Consider the following 26685-nt stretch of genomic DNA (forward strand, 5'->3'; position numbering starts at 1 on the left):
AAATTATGGATAATCTCTTTGGATTTTGAACCCAATAACTCATTTGACCCAACAAATATATATATATATATGAACATGTAGTGCAAAATTGAGGATCCAATTGAGAATCTAATCGGATTTTCTCTCAACTTTGGCTTTAATAATAAAAGGATAAGTATGAAATAATGTACTGAAATTACTTTTTTAAATACTAAGTATGTGTAAAGGTAAATTAATAACCCTAAACACACTTCCCAAAGTTAATAAGCATAAGAGAAACCACATCAACATGTGTAAAGTCTTCTAACATAGAAAAATGTACTCATTTTACACATTTTGACCCAAAAAGACACCCACATCAATGTGTGTAAAATTATGCATTTATACACAATTGCTACAATAACTGTGCATATATGCACGGTTACTATAGCATGTGTATTTAATATTTTACATTTTTTTCTCTCTCCTTCACCTCACTCTCTCAACTTCTCACTCTCACCTCTTTCTCGTTTTATCTCTCCCTCGGTCCACCAATCAGTTCACCGATCACCGGTATCCCACCTACAGTGATCATCGTAAAAGCTCTAAACTTTCTAGAACAACAAAACTGAAAGTAAGAAAAAAAAAAGGAGGCTCATTGAGATCAACAGGCAAACCACAAAGGAGGATGCTCGTTGAGATCAACAAGCAAACCACAACGTACAAGACCCAGAAACGACACTGTGGTGAAGCTCTTAGGGACTTGATGTGTGGGTTCGACGGAAGCGACAGTAATTGGGTATTGATCCGTGGGTATTGATCGAGGCTATTAATCGGGTTGATGGTGGGTTTTGATGGGTATTGATCCGTGGGTATTGATCGGGTTGATGGTAGCTAGGTTTAGAATATTTTATTTGAATAAACGTGTATAATAAATAAACTGATGTGGGTGTTGTATAAAAATGAGAGTATAAAATAGAAAAAGTAAATTTTAGATGTGCAAATTTACAAAAATTTTGCATCCACTGATGTGGTTGCTCTAAGTGTAGTTATCCAAAAATGTTCCTCCTAGGCAAGCAAAAGTTCTATTGTCGCAATCCAAAGAATCAACCAATGCATTGGAATACCTTTTTTCTTTTCTTTTTTTTCCTTTTTATGTAAGCAAAATTCACTAAAATCATAAAGATACAACCCATATACAAGGTATACAGAGAAATACCAACAAATCATGAAAAAAGCAAATTAAAAAAAAAAAAAATCAAGAAATCATAACTGAAAAGGGGGGGCTTAACTCCAAAATTGTTCTCTTACAATCCTAACAATGCGCATTGCATTCTCTCCAACAACACCGCAAAATTGCATTACCAAGGCCTCGGAATACTTACAAATCCCACGGGTAAAAAAGATCTAGTCATCTTTGAAGCTTTGCCTACACCTCATTTAAGTTGAAATAGCATCCTTTGATTCCCCGATACCCATTATGCCTCTGCAGGCCACCAGCAGTAGCCTGTTTGCCACAGCTTATTTTTAGCTTATCCGGCTTATGTACAACTTAAAGCTTTACTTTTTCTAGGTACAGTTGAATTTTTATTCAGCTTATTTTGTAAGCCCAATGAACAATGAAAATAAGCAATCCCAAACAAGCCAGTAGGAAGCAAATACATCACAGGGCCCATAGATTCCCATTGTCTTTGCAAAGAAAGGTAATTCATGGATGCCATTTTCCAAATGAAGTAACTGATTCAGCATTTAATGAGAATGAGCTCATCAGCCTGTCTACTATGGACAAGCAATGCTCAAACCTCTCAAATTTCTTCTTTCAAAGCAAACCTTCTAGCTGAAGTCGAGCGAAGGCTATACTTATTGCAAAACTGCAATTCAAGAGATGCACTTCTTTCTCATGCCCTTCCCCAAGGAATGCATTGCATAATCAGAATGGATAAGATAGCTTCCCTGTAGTGGAAAAAGAAAATATTAGATTTGGTATCAGAACATCTGAGGCATAACGCTTTGATTCATCACTAAGAAAAATGGAGTTCAACACTTACTCAATAATCAGAATTTACAAACACTGGTTCAAAGCCATCGTCACCATTCAATGTCATGAAACACATCTTTTTCTTCACCAAGAATAAAACGCTCCCTTCTAATTCATGAATCAGGCACAATAGCTCCCCTTAACACTGATCAGCCTGGAAAGGTTCCAATGAACCCCACGTTCTTCCTACTTTCAATTTGACATGCAAAGGAACTGGAAAACAAATAATGAGATAAAATACAGAAAAGAAAATTTCTCAGAATGCAAAGAAATGTGAACTACAGATGCTGAACATATACCAAGAAGCAAGGTGGCATTTTCCATGCTCATCTGCAACAGCAATGCAGCTTCCTTTATCATACAAGGATCAACTTCCAGTACTAATTCATCATGTACCTAGATGGGAATCACCAACCATCTATCAATTTTCATGCAGCACATATTGCAGTGTAAGAACAAAAAAGTAAAGCAAAAAGCCCACTGCATTAACAAACCTGTTATTAAGATTTTTTTTATTCATAAAATCTGCCTGTTTCAGATTGTTGGAAATAATTGAGCGATGAAAAGAAAAAATTATAGAAAACAACAATAGTAAGCAGTTTTCCCAAGCACCTGTAATAAGATTCGGCAGCGGCCTTTGAGCTTTTGAAACTTTGTAGCGAGTGAACTACCTGGCCTATCAACTCCTTCGACAATCACAGAGTAAATCTCTATCATTGCGATCTTAATAATGTCAGCAGCAGATCCCTACAAAAAGCAGCTATTAATAAATTATATTATAATTTGATGCTACATTTAAACACCCATAACCACCCTCATCCCAAAGGAAGAAAGTTTTACCTGACAAATAGAATTGACTGCTTGTCTCTGGGCTTTTGATCTTTCATTACTGTTTCCAAATTTAATTTTTGACAAAAAACGCTTTCTTCCCCTGAGGGTTTCCACATATCTGAATCACAAGTGCACTCAGATAAGTCACATACTGTATAGCACAAAAAGGAAAACATTTCTGAAAAGACTGCATAATTATACAAGCAGTTAATGGCAATTATAAGACAAATGGAAAGAAAATTCTTGTTTGGAAAATAAAAGAGATAAACAGGATGTAGAACCTAATAACCTTCAGTCACATACATTCAAGAAAAAGGCTTTATAGTGAACAAAATGGAATGTGAGAAAACAAGAAATTGGATAGTATTTAAGTGAAAAACAAAAAAACAAAAAATCTAAACTCTCTCACTCAATCTCTTGCATTATCTTTATCCTTGTATAGAAGGAGAGGGAGAGAGAGGGGTAAAAAACAATGAAAAATAAAATACTCACCCTTTCTGACGGCAAGATGCAACGGCATCACGAAGCCAAGAAGCAACACCAGGAAAAGAACTTTTGAAACTTCGGATTTTTTCTGCAGCTTCGTCCGAGCTGCAATGCAGTTGTTCTGCAAGAGTGTTTGCACCCATTCCATAAAGAATGCCATACACCAACCTTTTGGTCTGGTCTCGTTCATTGGAATCAACAGACTCAATTGGTTTCCCAGTCCATCTTGCAGCTATCATAGTAAAAACATCACCATGCCGCTTGCTAAGAAGTTCAATTAATGAGGAGTCTTTAGAAAAGTGGGCCATCAGCCGCAGTTCAATTTGAGAATAATCTGCTGTTAAAAGTAACCAGTTATCCTGCAAAGATTAAGAATGGACTCAACCAGAATATAAACCAAAAAAATCTCCACAAAATAATTGTTGCATTTACACAAACCCACAAAAACACATGCATCTGAAAAGCCCAAGGGACAAATCCTTCATACAATAAATCATAATGCTCTCTCTCTCTCTCTCACAAAAAGACATCCTAGCCCCTCCCCCCCACCCACCCCCCTCTCACTCTAATTGCTAAAATTCAAAATCACCCAACTTGACTGCTTGCAACCTCACTTAAGCTACCAAATTCCCTCTACTATCAAAGTTCCTTACACCACCACCTACAGTTAGGAACCCTCGCACTGAGTCAAACCAACAATCACCAAGCCAAACACCTAAGTTGCCTCCATCAAGCCAAGCTTCAGTAAACTGGCAGATACATCTTTATAAAATCCCCTATCACAGCATCAACATAAAGTTCCTACTCAAACAGATAAAATTCATTAAATAAATAAAAATTACTGATGTTCTCTGATATTGCTTCTGGAAAAGAAACTTTTCAAAGTACAGTGCCAACTGCCAAATACGGTAAATGTATTATCCTTTACCGAATTTATGTCCACACTGATCTTCATCCTAAAGCTATTTTTTTATTAAAACAAAAAAAAAAAAAAAAACAAATCATTTAACTAGTATCTTTCAATATATACAGGGCAAATTATTGAAGAGAAACAAATTTTACAAGAAATTAAACAAATCCTGGTTTTGGGAATTCCTTTGAAGCAACATTCATCAATATATTTTGCAACAGGCAGATCAACTAGAATCCAAATTTCAAAGTTAAACACAAATCTGGCCTTTCTGCACTATCCCCTGGCAGAAAAGCTTGGTCATAAGCAATTAGGGGACTCCACACTCCCACTGGCTCTCCCAGGCAGAAAACCAGAGAGAGAGAGAGAGAGAGAGAAAGAAGAGGTGAAAATGGGGGAACTTTTGTCCAGCTTGCATCCTCAGATTGCTATGGGTTGAGAGCTAATGTAAAAAAAAAATTCCAGGTCTTCAATTATGAAAATATATTCATCGGTTTATTCTCCAAAGTTTAATTGACGAGCATTTATTATCTACCTGATCATAAATACATGAACATCAAGATCATTACCTGCGTAGGAACAAAGAAATCGCGAGCATTAATTTTATAATGATCAGCATCAGCATCACCTCCATTTTTATTCTTGTTCATTTTGAAGTCAACCACATGTTCCACACACTGCATAACTCAAAAAATACAAGATGATGACGATGATGAAAAAAATAAATAAATGATAGTAATAGTTCATTACACTAATTTTTAAATTTCACTAACACAAGAAAATATCTAAAATGATAAATATGACGGGTGCATATATATGACAGGTGAAGAAATCAAACCTGAAGATTAGGTTCCTCCATTGAAAGCCGCCCAGTTGCGGTTGATGTTTGGAGCCAATGACCATGAAGTGTGTACCTCTGTGTCCTCAAAGATAGCCTAGCCAGTGAACAAATTGATCCCAAGGTGCAGTTTAGGAGCTTTGCCAATGTACGGTGCTCCTTAATGACTGGAACAATAGGATGCTCATGCCTGAAATGAAACCAAATCCAGTTGTTATGCATAGCTTAGCAACTATGAGAATGCCCAAGGACAAAACCTATGTGCTAGAAGCAATGTGCAAATAAATGGGTATATGATATGCAAGTGTAGCAGTTCAAAAATCCAACGCAGATTGTTTATTAAAATTCAAGAGGCTACAATAGTTGCTTTCTCTGTTATATCCACTCCATCTTAGTCTTCAATTGGGAAAAATTATTGGAGAAGGATCATCACTTTAAGCCCTGCTATCCAAAAAAAAAAACTTAAAGGCAAAATCATGTACTGGCATAATGAGGATGCACCTGAACTCACTACCTTGAAAGACATATGTCACCATGTAATGAAGCACAGTTTTTTTCCTCCTTTTTAGGACATAGGAAAGATGTACAGTTCAAACTATATAAAACACAGTTGCACCTCCTTCAACACCAATACCCTTATTACAATCCACAATGAACATAACCTTTTTTTGCATCAATAAGCACAACAACGCATGCTAAAAGGACCCAGAAGTTTGAAAGACTCAGAAGAGGATGATACAATTTCAACAACTGCCCCACAGCCTAATCTATTAAAAATTTAAAGCCTTATGGAGGATAATAATTCCAACAATTATCTGTGCTTGCTGGACCAACCATGAGGAAAGACCAAAGGTTTGGACTGCTGGCAACTAAATCCAACTCAACAACTTCAACCCAAGGACTTGGGGAAATAATACAGGACTCTTTTGCCTCCTAAGCCATTAGGTCAACCGCCTGCATTTTTTCAACCTTCCTCTTGACTTTCTCTGCACAAGTCTACTAGCTGTTTAACAAAGTTTTTCCTTTCAACAAATAATTCACAATTAGATAATTGCTACTATTTTGCTTTTGCACTATCCTTGCAAAGGCAAAGCAGAAAATGTCACAGGGCATTGCAATACAAGGAATGACTCTCTTACTTGTAATTTCAAGAAGAGAAAGACAATATACAAGCCCAAAATAATTGCATGTATTCCAGGAAAATTTTCCCAAAATTTTTTTTTCACAAAAATCTAATGTTTTTCACTATTTTGAAAATGCAGCTATACTTGCTTTCCCAAGACATCACTTCAACAGAGTAATACTACAACATATTCTTAAGGAAAACAAGTGACCAACAAATCGATAGCATATAGAAATTTAAGCTTCACCTACTGAAGATACACTATTTTACTAAAAGGTTCTGCCAACATAGGTAGAAGATCTGGACCACTAGGACCGTTAATAATAATAATAATAATAATAATAATAATATACGGATGACTAACATTCATACACATCATTATGTGAACACTAATGCACTTTTTGAGTATGGCTGATGCAAGCACTTTCCAAATTCACATCGACAAATGTGAAACATTGCTCATCGAAAATAGTAACTCAATTTATCAAAAGTCCACCTGAACTTTGCTGCAGAGACATCAAGTAGTTACTCAGAATAAGAAACCCTCAATGTATATCCCTGATCAGATTTGTCACAACCCAAAAGGGCCACTCTTCAAAAATTAAGAATCTCTTAAATTACACAATTTTGAATTAAACAATGAATGGTATTATTGGAGATAATATAGTGAAAACTTAAAATATGGAGAGAGCATAAATTATTGCAGTATCTAATTAGTAAACAAATTCACCTTAAGATGCGTAAAGAGCATAGAACAAGAAATCACTCCCAATACCTTAACAGATCCAAGCAATGCTTGTCAGTACTTGGATGTTGCTTTCCCTTATTGTGCCCCTCTGGTATTGCCAGCTTCAAGTGTCCATACAGCACATTTGCAATATCTGCTGCTGTATATAATGAAAATGTCATGCCAGCCAGCTTATGAGCTTCCTTCTCCAGATACCTAAGCTTTTTCCCCAACACATTACGTGCCTGAAGGCATCCCTCCATGTCAACACCTATTCCCCAAAGCTCCATGTCTGCAAGCACATTAACCTAACATACACATACAAGCATACAAATTTTTGTCAAATACTTCAAAATCAGTTCAATGGTTTCTGAAGGACGACTTTCTTTTAACTCATAATCCCTAAGTGGCTCAACAGTCAGCTAATTTTAGCACCTATGCCAAGCATCAGTTTCGTACTTAAGCTATTAATCAAGGTCAAAAAATAAGAAGCATCAGTTTCGTACTTAAGCTATTAATCAAGGTCAAAAAATAAGAAATGGAAAATTTAAAAATAAAAGGAAGAAGAACCCCACCAGAAGAGAGGTCACACTTTCAGAGATTTATCGAGGCCAAAAATTAAAGTAGAAAAATGAGATAAGAGAAGTCATGCTTAAGATATTTATCAAGGACAAAGAAGAAGAAAAAGAATGGTTCTATTTACATGCTCCAAAATGAACGCATTATACTATCCATTTCCTTTTAGATACCACCAAAAAGTTTAAATGCCCCAGATCACAGAACTCCTCTAGAAGTTAATAACAGAGAGCATAAGGTAACTTACCAATGGGATTTCTATATTCATAAGGGCTTCAATAAGTTCTTCGGAAATAAGCAACTTCCAAAGTACAGAACATAAAGCTCGTGTTTGTGCAACCCGACGGCAGCACCCATTATGAGCAGCCCTTCGCATCTGATTCTTCCACCTGCCACTCATATTAGCAGCTGCTGCAGCCTCGCTGGATAAACGTTTTTTAACTTCCTATTTTTATAAATTTATCAGAAGGCAGTTTGAGAAAAGAAGAACACCATAGTACTATTAACTAAAAGACAAGATTTCAAGAACTTTAGATGTCATGGGGCCATAAGAAATTAAAAGCAAGAAAATTCTCAGCATTGGGAAAATAAATAAATAAATTATCTTCCAAAAACATACTACACATGCTTGAAATTACTGTCAAAGTAATTGATATGACTCTTCTAAATACCTTCTCCAGGTTTGGGTTAGAGCTTCTTTCCTCATCAGGCCACAGAATCCATGCCACTATGCACACATCAATTCCATCTTTTACATTAACTGGGGATAACAATAAGAATGAGTTGTCTATGAGTTCAACACCCATATTTTTCACAGCAAGATCCGAACCAAATTTTTGAACTGAAACTGCAGAATTTTTAAGAGCCTGAATCTGAACTTTAAGGTTCCAAGTAAATTTTCTAACATTTCTTTGCCCCAATATTTCACCAATCCGGTTCCATCTTTGTCTAACTATCTCCAACAAATACTCAGGAGGTGAAACATTACTCTTATCACCAGATGTACCCACAGATGAGTAACAATTTCTTCTGTTTTCAGACCACAGTAGATCCTTTGGGAGATTGACATAATACACAGGAGAATTTTCCCAACAAATGGCTATGCCGTGTATTTCAAAGGGGGCAACAGAGTTCACTTCCGATCGTTTGTTGTAGTGGATATCAAAATAGAATTCCCGTGTAGTCTCCCAAAGATCCAAGAAGGAATCAAATCCACCAGGAGTATTAATTGCATTGATAGGGCCCTTCCCACAAGCACTGTCCTTATTACCAAGAGACAAATTTTCCTTGCTATGTGGTTCCTGTACTCCACAATGAAGATACTCATCACATACCCTGGTTCCATCACGAGAGTTTTGTAACTGAATAGAGCGTGCCATATCTGCACTTTTGGTATTACCAATGGTAGCATTCAGCTCAGAACCACCAGTAACAGACCCTCCAACTGGTACCCCAGAATTTTCAGCACCAAAGTTACATTGCACTGCAGCCATTGAGTTTACTTCTGCTGAAGCCACTAAGCCAATATCTGATGTTCTCATTAACTTCTCACCTTCACTTTCTGAAGAAACTTTGTCAGAATTCTCATTTTCTGCTGTGGATGGCTTAGCAGAAACATGCTCCATGTGCTCTACATCAACAAAGCTACTACTAGTTTCATTTCCAGAAGATGTAGTTGCAACTCCTTGCGTAACGTGATTGCCCATGGCATTTGCCAATATGGGTTGAGAAATGTGTTGCACATTAAATCCAAGTGATTTGAAAGCTGAGAAGGCAGCAACCCTTGCTTCTTCAGCTTTATCCAGAACAATTTTGCGTGCACCATTCTTAATCTTCTTCACCACTCCAAGTTGTACACGTCTTTGTGCTGAACCTGCTAACACTCATATTAGTCAACTTGTCAGGATTAAAAGATCTATAAAACCATAAATGCATTAAATTTTCAATTGAAGATGAATTACATGAAAACAACCTTAAACTGGAAGAAGAGAATGAAAGATAACAGCATACAGTGCTATAAATATTAAATCTACCACCATTAATAATCCAAGCATCACAAATATTTTTATGTCATCTTTATAATCCTCCTTCCTCATACTAACAGATTAGTAACGTAAATAATTTTTTGATAGATTAGAAATTTTATAAAAAGAACAAAAAGGCAAGGCCCTAGTACACAGGAAATATACAAGATAATTGCAAGAAAAATCTATGATCTAAAGCTACAATGATCTTAAAAATCCAACAAATAGGAAGAAGCTAAACCCTGTGTTAGATTAAATGATTAAATTTACAATTTCCTAATAACTTAAGCTTTTAAGACAATCAATAATTTATAATTTATTATGGTATCAAAGCAATAGATCCCGGGTTCAAACCCTGTATCCACCTTACCTCCCATTTAAAAAAATTTCCACGTGTTGGCCCCACTTAATAAGGGCAGCTTAGCCCACAAATGAAGGGAAAGTGTTAGATTAAATTATCAAATTCACCATTTCCTAATAATTTAGGCTTTTGAGACAATTGATAATTTATCAACCTAATTGCCCTCTACCAATCAAACAATGATCTCAAAAATAAAAGTTTCAATTGCACATATGAGATCTCCATTCCATCAACATCTTGCAATCATGCTCCCTCCAAATGCACAATATCAAGCATAGAGGAAAAGCATTCCACACATTCAAACTTTGATGTCTCTTGAGAACACCTCCAACATATAAAAAGTTCCACCAAATTAGGCATTACCCAAGAAATTCCAAACAAAGCAAATACTAACAATCACAGCTTGCTAGCAATATCACAATGCAAAAAGAGGTGCTTAATCGACTCCCCAACAACTTTGACATACAAGACCAATCAACAATGATGATCTTGTGCTTCCTTAGATTATCAATTGTTAAGAAAATTTTATTCCAATACATAATAATGAGTCACCCAAGTATACAGGAAGTATACAACAGTGGACCAAAATAATCAAATACATAAATAACAAGCATCCATCAAATCATAGACCAAAAAAATAGAATGACTTCCTATGATAGACATCCAATCCGATAGAGATTTAAAGAAGAAAAGTTTTAAATCAACTATAGTTTTTTCAGAATCTTCAAAACACTGATTGTTTCTCTCCTGCTCCTATTAATGTAAATGCTCCTATTAATATAAACCACATAAAAAATGTCAAAAATGTTATTAACAGATAGTGCAAAGCTTGAGAGATAGTAAGACACCAATCAAGAGCATCATTTAATCAATACATGTACTCTGCCTTTATTCAAATTCTCCTCTCCCCCCCCCCCCCCCACATTTATTATATAAAAAAATCCAATTTTGGAGAGACCAATAGAAAGGAGCTTTTAGTTTGTCCCATTTTACCTATCAAAGGGGGGGGGGGGGGGGGGGGGAGAGAAGACCAATAGAAAGCAAATATCAGATAGATGAAACTTCCCAAAGAAATTTGACAAGAACCACATGCTATAACAGTCATGTCAAGAAATCCCATTAATGGCCACAAAACAAATACAACTTATGGTCCATACTATTCTTTGGTTTGAAAATCCATGACAAAACAAAGATATTTTCAATTTTTCATGCATGACTTGAAATGTAATTATAACTATGAACCAATATCAGAGACCAAAAATCTCGTAAGTATCACCTTCTGTAGCCCATGAAGAAGATTCAAAAAGAGCTTTGGTGATTTCAGGAACAGATGCTTCTGCAATTGCTAGAGGTGTACGCAAGCCAGCTTTGTAGAGTGCTCTTGCTCGAGAACCCTAAAAGTCAAATAATAGAAACAACCAATCCTTGACTATTTATAAAATGTTCTAAAACACTAAAATTCAAATGATAAAAACAACCAATCCCAAATTATTATAGAAACCTGAAACCACTAGTGAGGTTCCCCTCAAGACAGTAACAGAAAGGTAGTTTGCTAATAGAAGTACCTTAACATATGGAATTGTAGTAAGCTCTACAATTTCTGCTCTCACTCCAAATGAAACACGATTTTGGAACTTGGCAACCAAGCCTTCCAGATCATGCCATCCAAGCCTCTCACAAAATAAAGTAACCATTGATGCAAACCTTCCAGCATTCTCTTGTAAGGCTTGAACCATGCCTCGAGCCACTTTAAAAGCTTCACAAACCTCAGCCACAGGAACTTCCTTCATCCCAGGTTTAAGAAAATGTATTTAGCAAAACAAGAAAACCAAAAAACAAATACACATCAACAAAACCATCCCATATAAAGATGATTCAGAATCCTATCAAAGTAACCAAACTAATAAATATGCAGTCCAAGTGAAAATCAAGGAAAATAGACCAGAAGATTTAATTGAATGTTATCCCAAGTCACAGTCACCTCAAACATACGCAATCCATTAATAGCATGCAATACATGGTATTTTGTTTGCTTACATTCACAAATTGGGGAAAAATAGGAAATCTATTAGTGCATGCAATACCTGCACTAATCTTGATAAGATGAGTGCAACATAGAAACGTTTACACACTCGAAGTGGTTGATCATCCGAAAGCATATTACTGTTTGTGATCCCAAGTCGGTTTTCACTTTTGCCATGCTGCACTTTCATATTGTCTCTTGACTGCTTTGAAATGCGCAAAGGTGCACCATGTGCCATGCGCATCAAAAACGGCTCAACAACTCCAACTCGATTGCCCACTGACTGCATTTCATGCAATTGGGAAGAGAAATTAATTAATTTTTATTGTAAAATCAGATGTAAAGATGAAAATTACAGGCTGAGAAATAAACCACATTAAAGTTTATAATTTTTTAAATTCAAAAAAAAAAAGAATAAGTTATCAGCATGATTCTGAGAAGATGGAATCATCTACTAAGGAAATCCAATACACAATCATGGATTTATGAAGAAAGAAAGCATACTTTATATTGATTCTACCATTAGGTAAATCTCTAAACCTAATTGCTCTTAAAAATACAAAAAATTTGTTACTGCAACAAGCCAATGAGCTCTAGCTCAATTCGCACCTCCTTCCCTTATAAGTTCTAGGTGGATAGTGAGGTTCTAGGTTCAAGACCCAATGGGTGTGTGCAACTAACACAAAAGAAATATTTGTTACTGTGCCAAGACATCCATTTAAAGAGGTCAATACTTTTAAAACTCCGCATGGCATTTAAAAAAACAATTTGGAGGTCCACTTGGCGCATGAGGTAAACTTTAGATAATCGCAAAGATGGAAGCACAAAACAAGTTCTTAGTAAACTTGAGGCTTGCCTCCAGCGATACAGGAAATCATCCCTTTATCATAGCACAACAAACGGAACTCCAAAAAGCCTCCCATGACAAAATTACATAAGCCTAGTGTTCAATAGAAAACGGAGGGTCAATAATATAAACCAAGAAAGAGTGATTGATAATGAATTTCCTTTTGGAATCAGAGAAGCCACTATAACAAGAAGCATAATTACCTGGTCAAGAGCAGATAATTGCATAAAACGTTCATAGTACAGTTCCCAATCTGGCTCAACGCCAACATTTATTGGTGTTACCAGGTAAACTAAATGCAAATCAGATGCAAGCACAAATCCTTCTCTTGCCCTTGAAAGATCATCCAGCACAATCTAGGGAACCAAACATAAGCATTGAATCAATTTCAACAACAAATATTTTCCCAGTAATCAACATTACTTATTGCACAGAGAGTAAATCAATAGTAAGGAAATTAAATAAAAAGAAAAAAAAATGAAAATAGAAGATGCAAATTTTTACAAGTGATTCTTCTGGGCAAAGAGAACTGCCAAAAGCTGCTCGTCCAAGTGGTGTGGTACTGTATAACCTAGTATCATCATTCCATTCAAGAAATTTTCTGTGGCACAACCACCGAAGAGATTCCTGAGCTGATTTCACCACATCTTGAAATGGCTTGGTGGAATTCAGAAGAGTACACCTAACATATCGATGAATATCATTAGCAGTTTGAACAATCCCACCAGCCACAACTTCTAAAATGGCATGAGTCATTCCATTCATATCTTCAGATAGACAAGAATGCAATGGTGGACAGCTTTCATTAAGAAGTCCCATCATTCTTTTTATTTCTTCTGGTTTGCATATTAGTACCTGGTAAGGTAAAATCATTAGGGGAAAACATCAACATCTTAATATAAAAGCAGTACATTATGTCCTCACTGAAATACATCAAAAAAGTAAGTCAAATATGATAAAAATAAATAAAATAAAGGTAATAAAACAATAACAAGCATCAATCAATTTGACATTTAAAAAGACAGTCAAAAATCATATAAGCAACCAGCAATCATCCCAGATAACAATAAAAAATAAGAGGCGCCTGGACTAATATGAAACATAAAACAGGAACTAAAAAATCAGACATACACTTTCCCCCTTTGTATCTATCCCAGTCCGACCAGCCCGACCAGCCATCTGTTTGTACCTTGTCCCATCAATAAAATCACGACCAATCCTGGGTTGTCGAAAAATGACCCTCCTAGCTGGTAAATTAACCCCAGCAGCTAAGGTAGATGTAGCAGTTAAGACACGTAAAAGGCCTCTGCGGTAGCAGGTTTCAACAATCTCTCTCTCCTCAACCTACCGAAAAGATAAATAAACATCCAAACCTTTAAAAGTAAGGAAATCCCACAACTGTCAATGGCCAAGGAAATCACCATTAAAAATTATTTTAAGACAATCAAAAGACAAAGAAATCAAGTATATACCATGAAAAATAATGAAAGATACAGCCCCAACAAAATAAATAAATACCGTGAGACCAGCGTGGTGATAGGCAACACCAGAAGGGAGAGTTTCTTCCAATGTAGGATCCAGTCCTGCTGGACTCCTTCGCAAGGCGTCAATAGCTGAAGTAATATCCAAGAACTCACTTTCATCATTACGAACATTAATAGAAAATCTTTTGAGGAACTTTGAAACATGCCTTGCAGTTGATTCACATCCTTTTCGACTAGAGCAAAATATTAACACTGAATGACCCTCTTGAACAACCTGAAATATGTTTCTTGGTACATAAATTTTCAACTTCTGGAATAATGCCCTAAGACAGCTTTACCACACAAGAAATCCCTACCTCATTACATAGCTCAACAATATGATCTGGATCTTTACCACCAAGGTCAGATGCTTTTGAGATTGTTCGAACAATATCCATTTTTTTGCTATAAATAGTGTTACCAACTTTAATATATTCTTCTAATGGAACTGGTCGAAAATCTGTCTGGTATAATGCAGCCTACATGCAGATTCAGGAAAAAATAGATCTATAAGTTTATCAAACACAAAAGAAGGCTACATCAATCATGTGGCAAGACTTAATATCCTCCCTCAAGGCAAGGTGTAAAAAGTAGATACCGCTAATTCAATTGCCTTAACAAAAAATGAGAATTTATTTAAATATGAGGCATAAAATCATTTACAACAAATATAAATGCACCATAGATGCATCATATAAACTTGAAACAAATTGTTACGATCAAAGCTACCTGGTGCATTGTGTTCCTTTCACCTATGATTTACCAACCCTGAGACGACAAATAATGAAAAACCCAAAAAGAAAATCTTTCAAGTACAGGGTCTTTCCATAACATTGATTTTTTTTTTTAAGCAATAAAAAAAAAAACTTTATTAAATCAAAAGAAAACATGCCTATCCATACACAAGCTGTGTACAGCAGGACAAAATCAGTGAAGTCTAAAAAAAAAGAAAAAGAATGGCATGGCAGAACAGCCATCCAATCAAACAGAACTTGCAGGAAAATGAACTTCAACTCACACGTGCTTTGTTCTAAATCTTCAAAAGCTCTCTTATTCTATTCCTTCCAAATTATCCACATAAAGCACTATCATCATAACATTGAAAAATAATGATAGCGACATCCAAAAATTGAGACAATGGTGTCCAAAAATTCCTTCCAGATGAAACAAGCATAAATTTCACAAAAGTCAAAATCAACAACATCCACATCCTCAGAGGTATAAGTTCTACTCTAGTATAAAGCACAAATACCCTAGGGTGAGCTTCTATGATGTCAGCTGATTGCCAATCACTCCTAAATCTACAAAGGGAGTAACATGCACTACTTTTAAGAAAGAGGACTAAACTCTCATGTAGAACCCATCAACTAGATTTTTTAGATGTATCACTCCAAGACTCGTAATGTTCCTCCTAGAAAAGGACTAAGATATTTGATGACATTAGAAATATATTAGTCAAGCTTCTATGAATCAATTTTGCGCCCATTTTTAGCTCTATTCCTCTGTATTCCAGATACGTATTAGGCTAATGATACATCCACAGAACCATAGGTGGTATTTGGGGCATTTTTCAGGCATTGATTCCCTTCTTATGTAAAAATGTGTGACAATTGCAGATCTTTCCCCTTTCTTCTTTAGTTCAGGAAGTTACAAACACCTACAGGGTCTTGGTTTTTCAACTTCACCCTTCATCCCCATTCTTTGTTCTTACAAGGGAAAGAGTTGCCATTTGAGCTAGAGCTCATTGGCCACAAGTAGATCTTTACATAAAAATTAACGTGAAACACTAGAATATGTGTAATGAAAATTAGTTCGACTCACTTGAAGCCAATCAGCAACAGCTGCCACATTTGGCATGGTCGCACTCATCCCAACAATTTGCAAACCATGAGCAGGGTCAGCCTTACCACTGCTCATACCTGAACTTTCTCCACTACTTGATTCTGAATTGCCTTCACCAGCTGCATAACGAAGCTTTGTCAACATAAGTTCCAAAAGATAACCCCTATTCCGATCACCAACCTGTTGATGAACATAAGGATGAGAACTTACTATGTAACTCGATCAAAGAGCACAAGCTTAAAGCCAAGAAGAAAAACTAAATGGAGAATGCCTTTCAAAGAGAAAATAAAATAAAAAAGGCAAGATATCTACAAAATACCCCCACAGCCTTTGACTAAAATACCATGTGTAGTTCATCTATCACGATTATTCCAATTTCTGACAAGCGACCCTCTTCAAGTAATCTGTTTATTAGAGAGTTTGCCTTCTCTATTGTGCAGACAGCTACAGCAGTATCTTTAGGAAGTGTTCCCCCACCTTGGTTTCCATAATAGCTACGAACATGCTTACCAAGTGGTTCAAGAAGGACCTCCAGATGTTCAGCCTGCACCAATTAGTACACAAACTTGAAATATATATACATAATTTGAATTAAGGAAACTGTAATCAATTTATGCTTGCATCAATTCAAAAAAAAAAAAACCCAATAAAGCACCTTTTCTGCACAAATAGATACATAAGGAAGTACAAGTAGTGCGATTTTTCCAGTTGATATGACACGCCGCAACATCAAAATTTCAGCAACAAAACTTTTACCAGCACTGCAGCAGAGGAAGCAACGTGAAGCAACACAAAGATTCTCAATAACACTCCCCCCCCACCCCCCCCAAAAAAAAAAAAATTTAAAAAAAAAAAAAAAAAAAGAGCAAAACTTGTAATGAGCGCATAAATTTGGGGTTGATATGGATATAAATAGAACTGCCAATTATACAAATTAATAACACAAGCAATTCAAAAGTCACATGTATATATGATTTAGAAACAAATTGTAATTACACTAGAAAGAAAAATAATATACTTTCTCTTTTTGATAAGTAAAAATAATATACTTTCTCAAATATCAAACCATACATTTGAAAATATCAAGTATGTGTTAATGAATAAAATCTAGAAGCTAGAAGCCTTAAAATGCTCAGCAGCCTTGAACACTACCAACTGCTCCAAAAGTTTAAGCTACTAAGAAATATTGAATATAATTATTTAATCATTATTCTAACACTCCCCCCACATGTGGGCCAAGATGCCCTCTCAATAAGTTGACATAGGATAAATTGGGGAATTGTCTAGGTGTGCTTGTGATAGGCTTAAGGTTAGGAGGATTTACAAATTCATGATTTAGAACCTTACAAAGAAGGGTTAGGGTTCAAGAATGACAAAAGTTTTGTAGGGAAAAAAAAATTTTGGGTTGCAAAGAGGTAAGAAGAAACGGAAATAGAATCTGCCCACAGTTTGTGAACAGTACACATGAATAATACCCATGAATAGTGACAGAATATCAAAGAGAAGGGAAATATATGAGAGAGAAGAAGGGGAAGAAAATTAAGGACAATATGTCTCAATACTCAAAACACTCAATATTTTATTAATCAACATCAATTCATCCTTGATAGAACTAGGACTCCTTTGATTAGTAAACAAAAGCCCACACATAAAATACTCATAAACTAAATAAGACTTACTTATTAATATAAATAACTCAAGTCCCACAACTATGGCTCATTACCAACAATTGTAGAGTTACTAAAATACACTTGGCTCTTTAATAACCAAATAAAACCAATTTAACTACCATGAACACTTATTCTTGGGCTTTGCATTAAATTTAGGCTTCCATGGAGGATATTGTTTCTAACCACAGTACAGTTGCGCTATCATAAGCAAGGCCCAACAAATGGGACTTTTAATTTTTTGAATGAGAGGTAGAGCACATATGTGGTTCAAACTCAAAACCACTTGCATCAATAACAAGATAAACTACCCACTTATCCCAAAAGCTTAAGCTATTAAGAAAATTTAATCATTTATCCATTATTCTAACAAGCCTAACCAAGAATATAGCAACCAGAGCATCACAAATATTATTTGTCTTCTTCATATCTAACTGCAGTAGATCATACAAAAAGTTAATTCATATTGGTTTAATCACATGGGTTTGAAATACTAGAGGGATTAAAAAAAAAGTATTAACTACAAATAATAATAAAAAGTAAAGAATTAAGAGAAGATAGTATAACTGAAAAATTAAGATGAATTCTAAGTCCACAGGAAACTACCTTGTAGATGCACAATATACTAAGTTTCTTCTCTGTAAGACGCCATCCACCTGAAGGCAGTCAACCTGAAGAATAATATAAAAAATTTAAATAAATAAATAAAGTATGTGTATCATGCTTCAAACCTAGGAAGCAAAGGATAGAGATATCTCATGTTGATATGATATGATATAGATACACATCCAGTCATCATTGAAAAATAGGCTACCAGATAAATCAGGGATACTACCAATAATAAATATAAGTTCCATTTTTTGTTCCATTCTAAATCAAACATAGATGCAACTCAGTAATTTAACCACACAGGCAGTCCTAAGTCAATCACATATGTAAACATATGTCATTAATCCCTTCAATGTCTTCACACACAATCACAGCCCCTATATACTTTAAAATTGATAATATGCATATCATAACATTTTTTTTAAAGTAACAAAAATATATTATAAAAAGAAGAAAAGTGTCACCTGAGTATACAAGGAGTATACATCAGGGACAAAGTACAACAGTCCAAAAACCCATGAACTGAAAATAAATCATGAACCGAAGTGAAAGAATGACGGCCTAACACTACAACCCAATCCAGAAGTCTTGAAAAAGAAAAGTTTGAGATATGAAACTGCTTTCTCCAATTCCTCAAAATGGCCATATCATAACATTGAAGGTGTATGTAACAAGTGTCAAAAGTATCCAAGAAGTATCGGCCAAATTTTACATTTTAAATTTTGGTAATTGCATACGCCTATCAAATAATCACACACATTGATGAGTATCCAAGAAGTGATTGTCCCCACTACTCATAAGGATGCAGGTCCCATATAAAAGTATCCATGCTACATAGCTTTAAACTTACAACATCTTAAAAACTAAAGCACATGAACATGATTGCAAGGGCGGTAATAATATATAATGTGATTGCAAGCATGGTAATAAAATACCAAGGTCCAGAACCCCAACCACATCTCCTCACATGCCATAATCCAATCAACCACCACAGCAAACCAAGAGTTTATAGTTACCTGCCAAGGATACAATTTTGAAATTCCTTTCTTTCTATATACGCCGCATACTTCAGATGGAAGCCAACGATTTAGATCTAAACGATCTTCAAGCGGCACAAAACTTGAAGGAGTACTTGCTCCATCCGATTCATGGTCAAGATTTAAATTTTTGACTTCATTAACTGGTGAATTAGATGTTGTGTGATTTGAATCCCTGATTTCAATAACAGGTGGCTTAGATGTCATGCAATCATTATTTGGACACAATAAATCCACCTTCCTGTTAGTTACAGCAACTACAGATGTCATCTCCTTTCCCTCATGCATCTCTTCATCTGTCTGAACTTTGTCACATCGAATTAATGTATTTCCAGTTTCTAGCCCTTTATGACCTACAGAACCACATTCGGATTGCTCACCACCTCTATGAGAAGCACATTCTGAGCCATCTACAGTAGGACAGTGCGGGTTACTTTCATCCAGGGTTTTGTCCTCACATGAAAAGTCAAGATGCTTAACAGGAAGTGGGGATACTTCTTTATCCAGATCTTTTGCATGCTTCCCCAATGACCCCAAAGAAGTAATTAATTCTGTATGCCATACTCTGTTCTCACCCTTGTCCGATGTTTCCTTTGACTTGTCATGACAGATTCCATTTCTCAAACTGCACGAGTTCACGGTTTTACATTGGCTTTTTGAAATATTAGTTTCTTCAGCAGCCTGAGCAGAAATGTCAACCATTGGATCACACAAACCATCAGCAAGTTGAATTGCTTCATTCCAAAAAGCTTCTCCTGATGAAAATACAGAGCTTCCACGCATTGACCTGGGAGTTTCATGAGCACATGCTTTAACCATCAACGAACCCGGTGTGCAGAATTCTTTCATTTTTACAGATGACTCAGGAGTGTTACTGCATTTTTTCAAGAAGGCTTGAAGCTCAATGGGACCATTACCATCAGCAACCTACCCATGAAAAACAATAATGAGAATAAATAATAGATTACTGAATCAGCAAAACAAGACTATAAGATTCATAACTGAGTAGTTTAAACTTCACCCTACCTCTCTAGAAGAGCTGAAAATTGATCCCATGGTTTTATCAACAAGAACAGACTGCATATCCTCAGGATTTTTCTTATTGGAACAAGTGATTTCACCTTCTAAAAGTGACTGATTACTGTTGCAATGCCTCTTCTTGGATGTCTTATCCTTCTCGTCCAGCCACGATGGACTACAATGTCTCTTATGGCCGTTCACTTCTAGCTCTGACCCTGACTTTACATTTGATTGAAACTCACTGCATATAATAAAGCATCAGAATAAATAACAGAAAGTAAAGGAACAGCACAGCAACTTCATCCCAAACGCCACTACTGGAAAGAATTCTTCAAAAAAAGTAACAACAAAATCCGACACCAGATATCAGTAAAAGATGCATACAAAAAATTGTGCCCGAAATTTATTGTACAGTACCTACAATACAAAGACAAAAAGTCAGCAGCAAACTTTTTGAGCTCTGGGTTCTCAACAGCTTGTGCAGAAGTTGAGCAACCCATTGCAAGACCTCCAACTGAAACATCGTCCATCACAGGTACTTCTCGAAATGCTTCCTTCTTAGCCACTTCAACTGCTTCGGAGTGCAATTGTACTTGTGAAGAGGGCCGCATTTGTTCATCCTTGGAAGAATTATTAATCTCCAACGCCAAATTTCTTTTAACCGCGTCTTGCCTAGACAACGAATCACGAGCTGTATAGGACGCTTTTGCATTGTTGTTGTCATCCTCTGAAGTCACCAAGTAATTGTCCAGAGTACCTTTGGCACTCGGAGACCCTTCTACGGTACCTTTCAGATCTTTTTCACTTCTACCAGACTTCAAACCAGGTGATACAGGTTTGCGTTTCTTCGAAGCAAAGAACTGTAAAAACCCAAATGAGTGGTCACTGAGAAACTGGAAGAACTACAAAAAACCCCGTTTGGCTACCAAGAAAGTGTGGAAAACGAAAAAGAAAAGCATCCAACGTTAAATTGCCACTGAATTCCATGTAAATATTATTTTCTTGCTCAGCAACCAGACAATTTGTCACGACATTTTCAAATTTATCAAAATTCTTAGCGCAGTGTTTTAATTCAAGAGCGAACCTAGTGCTCGATCTGTAATCTTCGCTTAGCAAGAGAAATTTGAGTGTGATAAAGTGAAAGGATGTGGATCAAGATGACCGTTGAGAGTATTAGGGTTTGAGAAATAGCGATATTGGATTAGAAAGTGGACGGACCTGATCGATGCGCGCCCGTGGCGAACCAGACGCCATGATCGAAGACGGAGCGTTTTCAGAGCGGTCCGCAAAACCCTAGTTATTTCTTTGCCATCGCCGAGACGATTTTGAATGTTCACGCGCAAGCGCCAAAGTCTAGACAATTTGCAGATGTACAGGTAAAAGCGTTTTCATTCAAAAATTTTGACAATTTTGCAATTGTGCCCTTTTCCTCTTCTATATTTTCTTCATTTACTCGAACTAATATAAGGGTACGTTTGGTACACTGAATGTAGATTACATTAGGAATAATAATCTTTATTACTGGGAATAGAAGACATTGTAATTGAATAACTATTACTATTCATAAGTTTGGTTGTTACATATGGAAAACTTGTAAAAGATGATGTATAAGGAAACTTTATATTTTTTGAAATATATTAATTTTAAAACCTATTATATACACTAAGGCTCCGTTTGGGAGTTTATAAGGGAATGGAATAGAATTGAATGGAATGATTATAAGGGAATGGAATGGAATGAACTAAATTTAAGTAAGGGAAATGAATGGAAAAGAATGGAATGGAATGGAATGGAATTAAGTAACCTTGTTTGGATGTTTTAAAATAAATGAATGGAAAGGAATGAAAATGAATGGAATGTAACTAATCTTGTTTGGGAGCAACATGGAGGGAATGGAATGGAATCATTTTCTGATAATATTACTATTAGACCCCTATTTTAAAATAAAGAGTTGAATATATAGGGGTATTTTGGGAGTTTTAGTAAAAAAATCATTAAATCTAATTCCATTCCCTCCTATTCCTCCCAATTTTGGGGGGAATGAAAATTTGAGGTTTTAAGAGAATAGAGAGGAATGAGTGTTCCCTCCTATCCATTCCATTCCCTCCCACTTAAACTCCCAAACAAGGGAATGAGCTTTCCATTCCCTCCATTAAAACTCCCAAACAAGGGAATGGAAGAATATTCTAAAATTATTCTTTTCATTCCTTTCCATTCCATTCCATTCCCTCCTCCCAAACGAGGCCTAAGGAATAGCTATTACATCCATTTTAAAGAGGAATAGCTATTCTTCAATTTAAAGAATAGTTATTCTAATGTAATTACTAATCCATGTAATAAAGATGCAACCAAATGACCGAATTGATATTACACATGAATAACTATTCCATTACAGGAGCTATTACAGCGTACCAAACGTACCCTAAATGTGTATATGTATATATATATATATATATATGTGTGTGTGTGTGTGAAGTTCCCTCTTGGAGACTTAAACCCCAATCCTTACCCCCACACCCCACAAACACTTATACTTGTAGAGTGATCATTGCACCAAAAGTGTGCGGTGGTGGTTTTCCCATCTACTATAACTAATAATGGAAATAATATGTGTACAAGTACAACTTTTCAGTTTCCCATATGAAAGTGATGTTATTCAAATTACAACTAGTCACGTTAGCTGTTGTGATAATTATGTGTTCTTAACATTGCTCTTAAAATACATTTTATATATTTCCTTACTTTGTGAGTAAAGGTGTTCAAAAACCTACAAATTTGACTTTGATCAACATAATTAATCATAGACAATTTCACTGAAATACTCAATCACAATTGTCAATAATTTTGTAATTCAATCAACACCTCATGGTATTTTTTATTGAGATATCTATAATTCAAATCCTCTGCCCAAGTCGTAACTATTGAATTATCAATAAATACACACACACACCATCATAATTGGGTTTTGTAACCTAAAACCTAACTTGTTTTTATTAGCTTTTGGACCTTTCAACCCTCAAATTGGAGAATCCCACCTACCTAGTGGTTTGATGAATCATTGACCTTTGTTTTGCCATCCTCACCTCTCACCAGCATCATCAATCCTTCACATTTGTCGCACATCAAATATGAGTCGCACTTAATCTCGATCTAAAATATGAGTCGCACCTAATCTCAATCTTTATTCGATATGGCAAATATGATCCACGTTGATGCCACTAGTTAATTGATCTACCTCCTCTAGCATCTAATTGGTGGAACTAGTCATCAGCTTGAAAGTAATCTTTACAAAATCCTTTTTAGGTTTAGTGATTGTTCAAAACTCAATCTAATCACGTTGATTAACAATTTGACTCTCAACTCAACCAAACCCAACCCATAAACACCTCTATTTGAGAGCTTAAACAAGAGGGAATATAACAAGTATGAAGAATTGCTCATTTTATTATACTCACTAGAAGTGCCAAATCATGTTTTCATTTGAATTTGGGCGAACTATAGGAGAGTACGAAAATGTTTAAGTAACTTTTATTGGAATTTAAATAATACACCCCTTATCTACTTGTTCTCATTTTCACTCATCACCTAATTTCCTTGCCATTGGCACCTCCCTATCTTCACATATTATTGATTTGAATGCCTTAAGAAAATACAAGATAATCTTAAAACCACAATGATGATGATGATGATGTTGTTGTTGCTGTGTGTGTGTTTTTTTAAACAAAATTATATCAAACACACAACTAAATTTTCAAGAAATCAAATTTTCATTGAATAATCATTGAAATTGCTAATTATTTCAAGGGTCTGTTTGGGTTCTACTTATTCTACTGAAACTGAAATTTTTTTACTAAAAGTACTGTAGATAAAGGTAAAAACTAGCTGAAATAGTATAGTAGAACCCAGTGGGACCTATGAATAGTAGCAAAAATAAACTGAATAGTAAAATAAACTGGTAAAAATATTTTTTGCCAAACACACACTAATATATTCCCTCATTTATACAGTTTTTTGGAAATTTATATATTTAGGGTTTGTTTGGATACCGCTTATTTTGCTGAAAGTGAAAATTTATTACTAAAAGTACGGTAGATGAAAGTAAAAGATAGTTGAAATCGTACGGTAGGGGCCATGAATAGTACAAAAAGTGTAATAGGAGGCTATGAATAGTATTAAAAGTGCAATAGGATCCATGAATAGTAGTAAAAATAAGTTGAATAGTGAAATAATTTATAATTTTCGTTGCTTCCCAAACGCATACTATGAGTTTGTTTGGATAGCGCTTATTGTTGAAAACTAAAAATATTGTAGCAAAATAAATTTTAAATGTGTAAATAGTGTCGTGGGACCAATTTTTAATGAAAATTTTGCTGAAAAAAAAAATGTTTGTGGATCCTGTAAACAGTGCATGAGATCCACTGATAGACGCAAACGCGCAACGCAAGTGTTGAAAACGCTATCCAAACTCCACCTATGAGTATGTTCCATGGAATCTTAACTTGCAAGGCTGTTATGCCCACAGATGTTGGGACTCTATTTGTGAATGGAGTAAATTCATAAGATAATTAGTTGTCTCCATTAAATTGTTAAGAATTTTGTAACCTAACTAGTTGGCGTATATATATTAGGACAAAATTTAGGTATAGTACCTTAAATATTATTCCTTAAGTTCGCCTCTTAAGATTCAGCCATGTGGCTATTTAACTAAAAAATACACTTTCATCACATCAGAAAAAATCCATATGACAGAATTTTAAAAGGGGAACATAAGGAACAACACCTAAGAATTGTACCTAAGTCTTGTTGGGTTACACGTGTGAGTGAAATCCCACATTGAATAAAGATGAGAATAATAAGTGGTTAATATAATATAATTAAGCACATATCCATTGAGCTTAGCCCTTTTAGGTTAAAGTGCGTCTCTATATGTTATATTAATTACTCAAGGAAGCTCCCTAAGGTGTTTATTCACCCTTCAAGTGGTATCAAAGCCCATGGTGGTGTGCGGTGAAAGTGGTAAGGTGTTCATGATCCCTACCCAGCGGGGACAGAAAAAGCCTAAATGACCCACACACAAAGATCCTAGATAAAAAATTTTAAAAAATTAAAAAAAGAAAAGAAAAGCCCAACAAATGAATATTGCTAATGGTGCTAAATAATGGTGTGATGCAAGGTTGCCATGGACATGGACGTGCGGAGTTCCCATGGATGTGTGTGTAGGGTTGACACATAGTTCCCATGGATGGCGTACGAGAGACCCATGGATGACGCGTTGATGAAGTGAAAAGCCCATTAGGTAAGGGAAAATGAGTAGGACTTGTTCATGGCCCACAAAGAGGTTTTGAACCCTATAGAGAGGCAGACTCACATGAGGGTGAGATTTTTGGGTTACACGTGTGAATGAAGTCCCACATTTAATAAATATGAGAAAAATAAGTGATTAATATAACATAATTAAGTACATATTCATTAAACTTAAGCCTTTTGGGTTAAAATGCGTTTCTATATGTTATATTAATTACTTAAAGAAGCTTCCCAATGTGTTTATCCACCCACCAAGTCTTGCTCTATATATTATATATATTTTAAAGAGCAAGACTTAGGTACAGTACTTAAGTGTTGTTCCTTATATTCCTCTCTTAAGATTCTGCCATATGGATTTTTTTACATGGAATGAAAGTGCATTTTTAAGTTAAGTAGTCACATAACTGAATCTTAAAATAGAAACTTAATGAACAATACCTAAGTTACTGTACCTAAATTTTGTCAAATTTTAAAATCCTAGTTGACACTTTTTGATATCTCTAAAAAAAACATTTAAAGTTTAAATACTCACTCCTATAATAAAAAAAAGGTTTAAAACTCACTCTTCCAACTTTTGAATTATAACTTTCTCAAAATAAAAAACAATTGAATTATTAAAAAAAATTGACTCGTTAAAGTGTTTTGTTGTTATTTATTTATTGAGAAATGTTATAATCACAGTATTTTTACAACAAATCATAAATGGCAAGTTGACATGGGTTGTTACTGGTGAGATAAAAAAATAATTTAAGTAGTAGGTTCAAATTAGAATCAATAACAATTAACCACTTATAATCTATTGTGAAAATTATGTGGACGTTATACCTCTATATTTTAAGAAGACATAACATAACATTTTGTCTTCTCGAAAAAAAAAAAAAAAAAACACATTACATATTGATTTAATAAATTAGAATTATAGACCATTTTTAACAATCTAA

The 26685-nt window shown here is 35.3% G+C and overlaps 1 protein-coding gene across 3 annotated transcripts; it reads right to left on the reverse strand.

Annotated features, from left to right (window-relative positions):
• Positions 1-1072: 1072 nt before the first annotated feature.
• On the reverse strand, positions 1073-21849 carry LOC126708703 (helicase and polymerase-containing protein TEBICHI). Of its 3 annotated transcripts, none has more exons than XM_050408574.1 (27): positions 21659-21849; positions 20858-21300; positions 20447-20681; positions 19400-20347; positions 18381-18445; positions 16763-16868; positions 16451-16651; positions 16087-16287; positions 14583-14744; positions 14261-14500; positions 13874-14086; positions 13247-13597; positions 12946-13098; positions 11957-12178; positions 11438-11656; positions 11149-11266; positions 8159-9360; positions 7735-7932; positions 6960-7219; positions 5062-5251; positions 4793-4900; positions 3320-3672; positions 2837-2945; positions 2609-2743; positions 2296-2392; positions 2051-2209; positions 1073-1911 (listed from the first exon to the last, which is right to left on the reverse strand). In XM_050408574.1, the coding sequence occupies exons 1-26, from the start codon at positions 21692-21694 to the stop codon at positions 2136-2138; spliced, it is 6639 nt and encodes a 2212-aa protein (XP_050264531.1). In that variant the 5' UTR covers positions 21695-21849; the 3' UTR covers positions 1073-1911; positions 2051-2135. The 3 variants fall into 3 exon arrangements, with proteins under 3 accessions (XP_050264531.1, XP_050264530.1, XP_050264529.1); XM_050408573.1 differs by having other exon boundaries at positions 2025-2209; XM_050408572.1 differs by having other exon boundaries at positions 2007-2209.
• Between the last annotated feature and the right edge of the window lie 4836 nt (positions 21850-26685).

Source organism: Quercus robur, chromosome 12 (genome assembly GCF_932294415.1).
Source record: "Quercus robur chromosome 12, dhQueRobu3.1, whole genome shotgun sequence".
NCBI classification, from domain to species: domain Eukaryota; kingdom Viridiplantae; phylum Streptophyta; class Magnoliopsida; order Fagales; family Fagaceae; genus Quercus; species Quercus robur.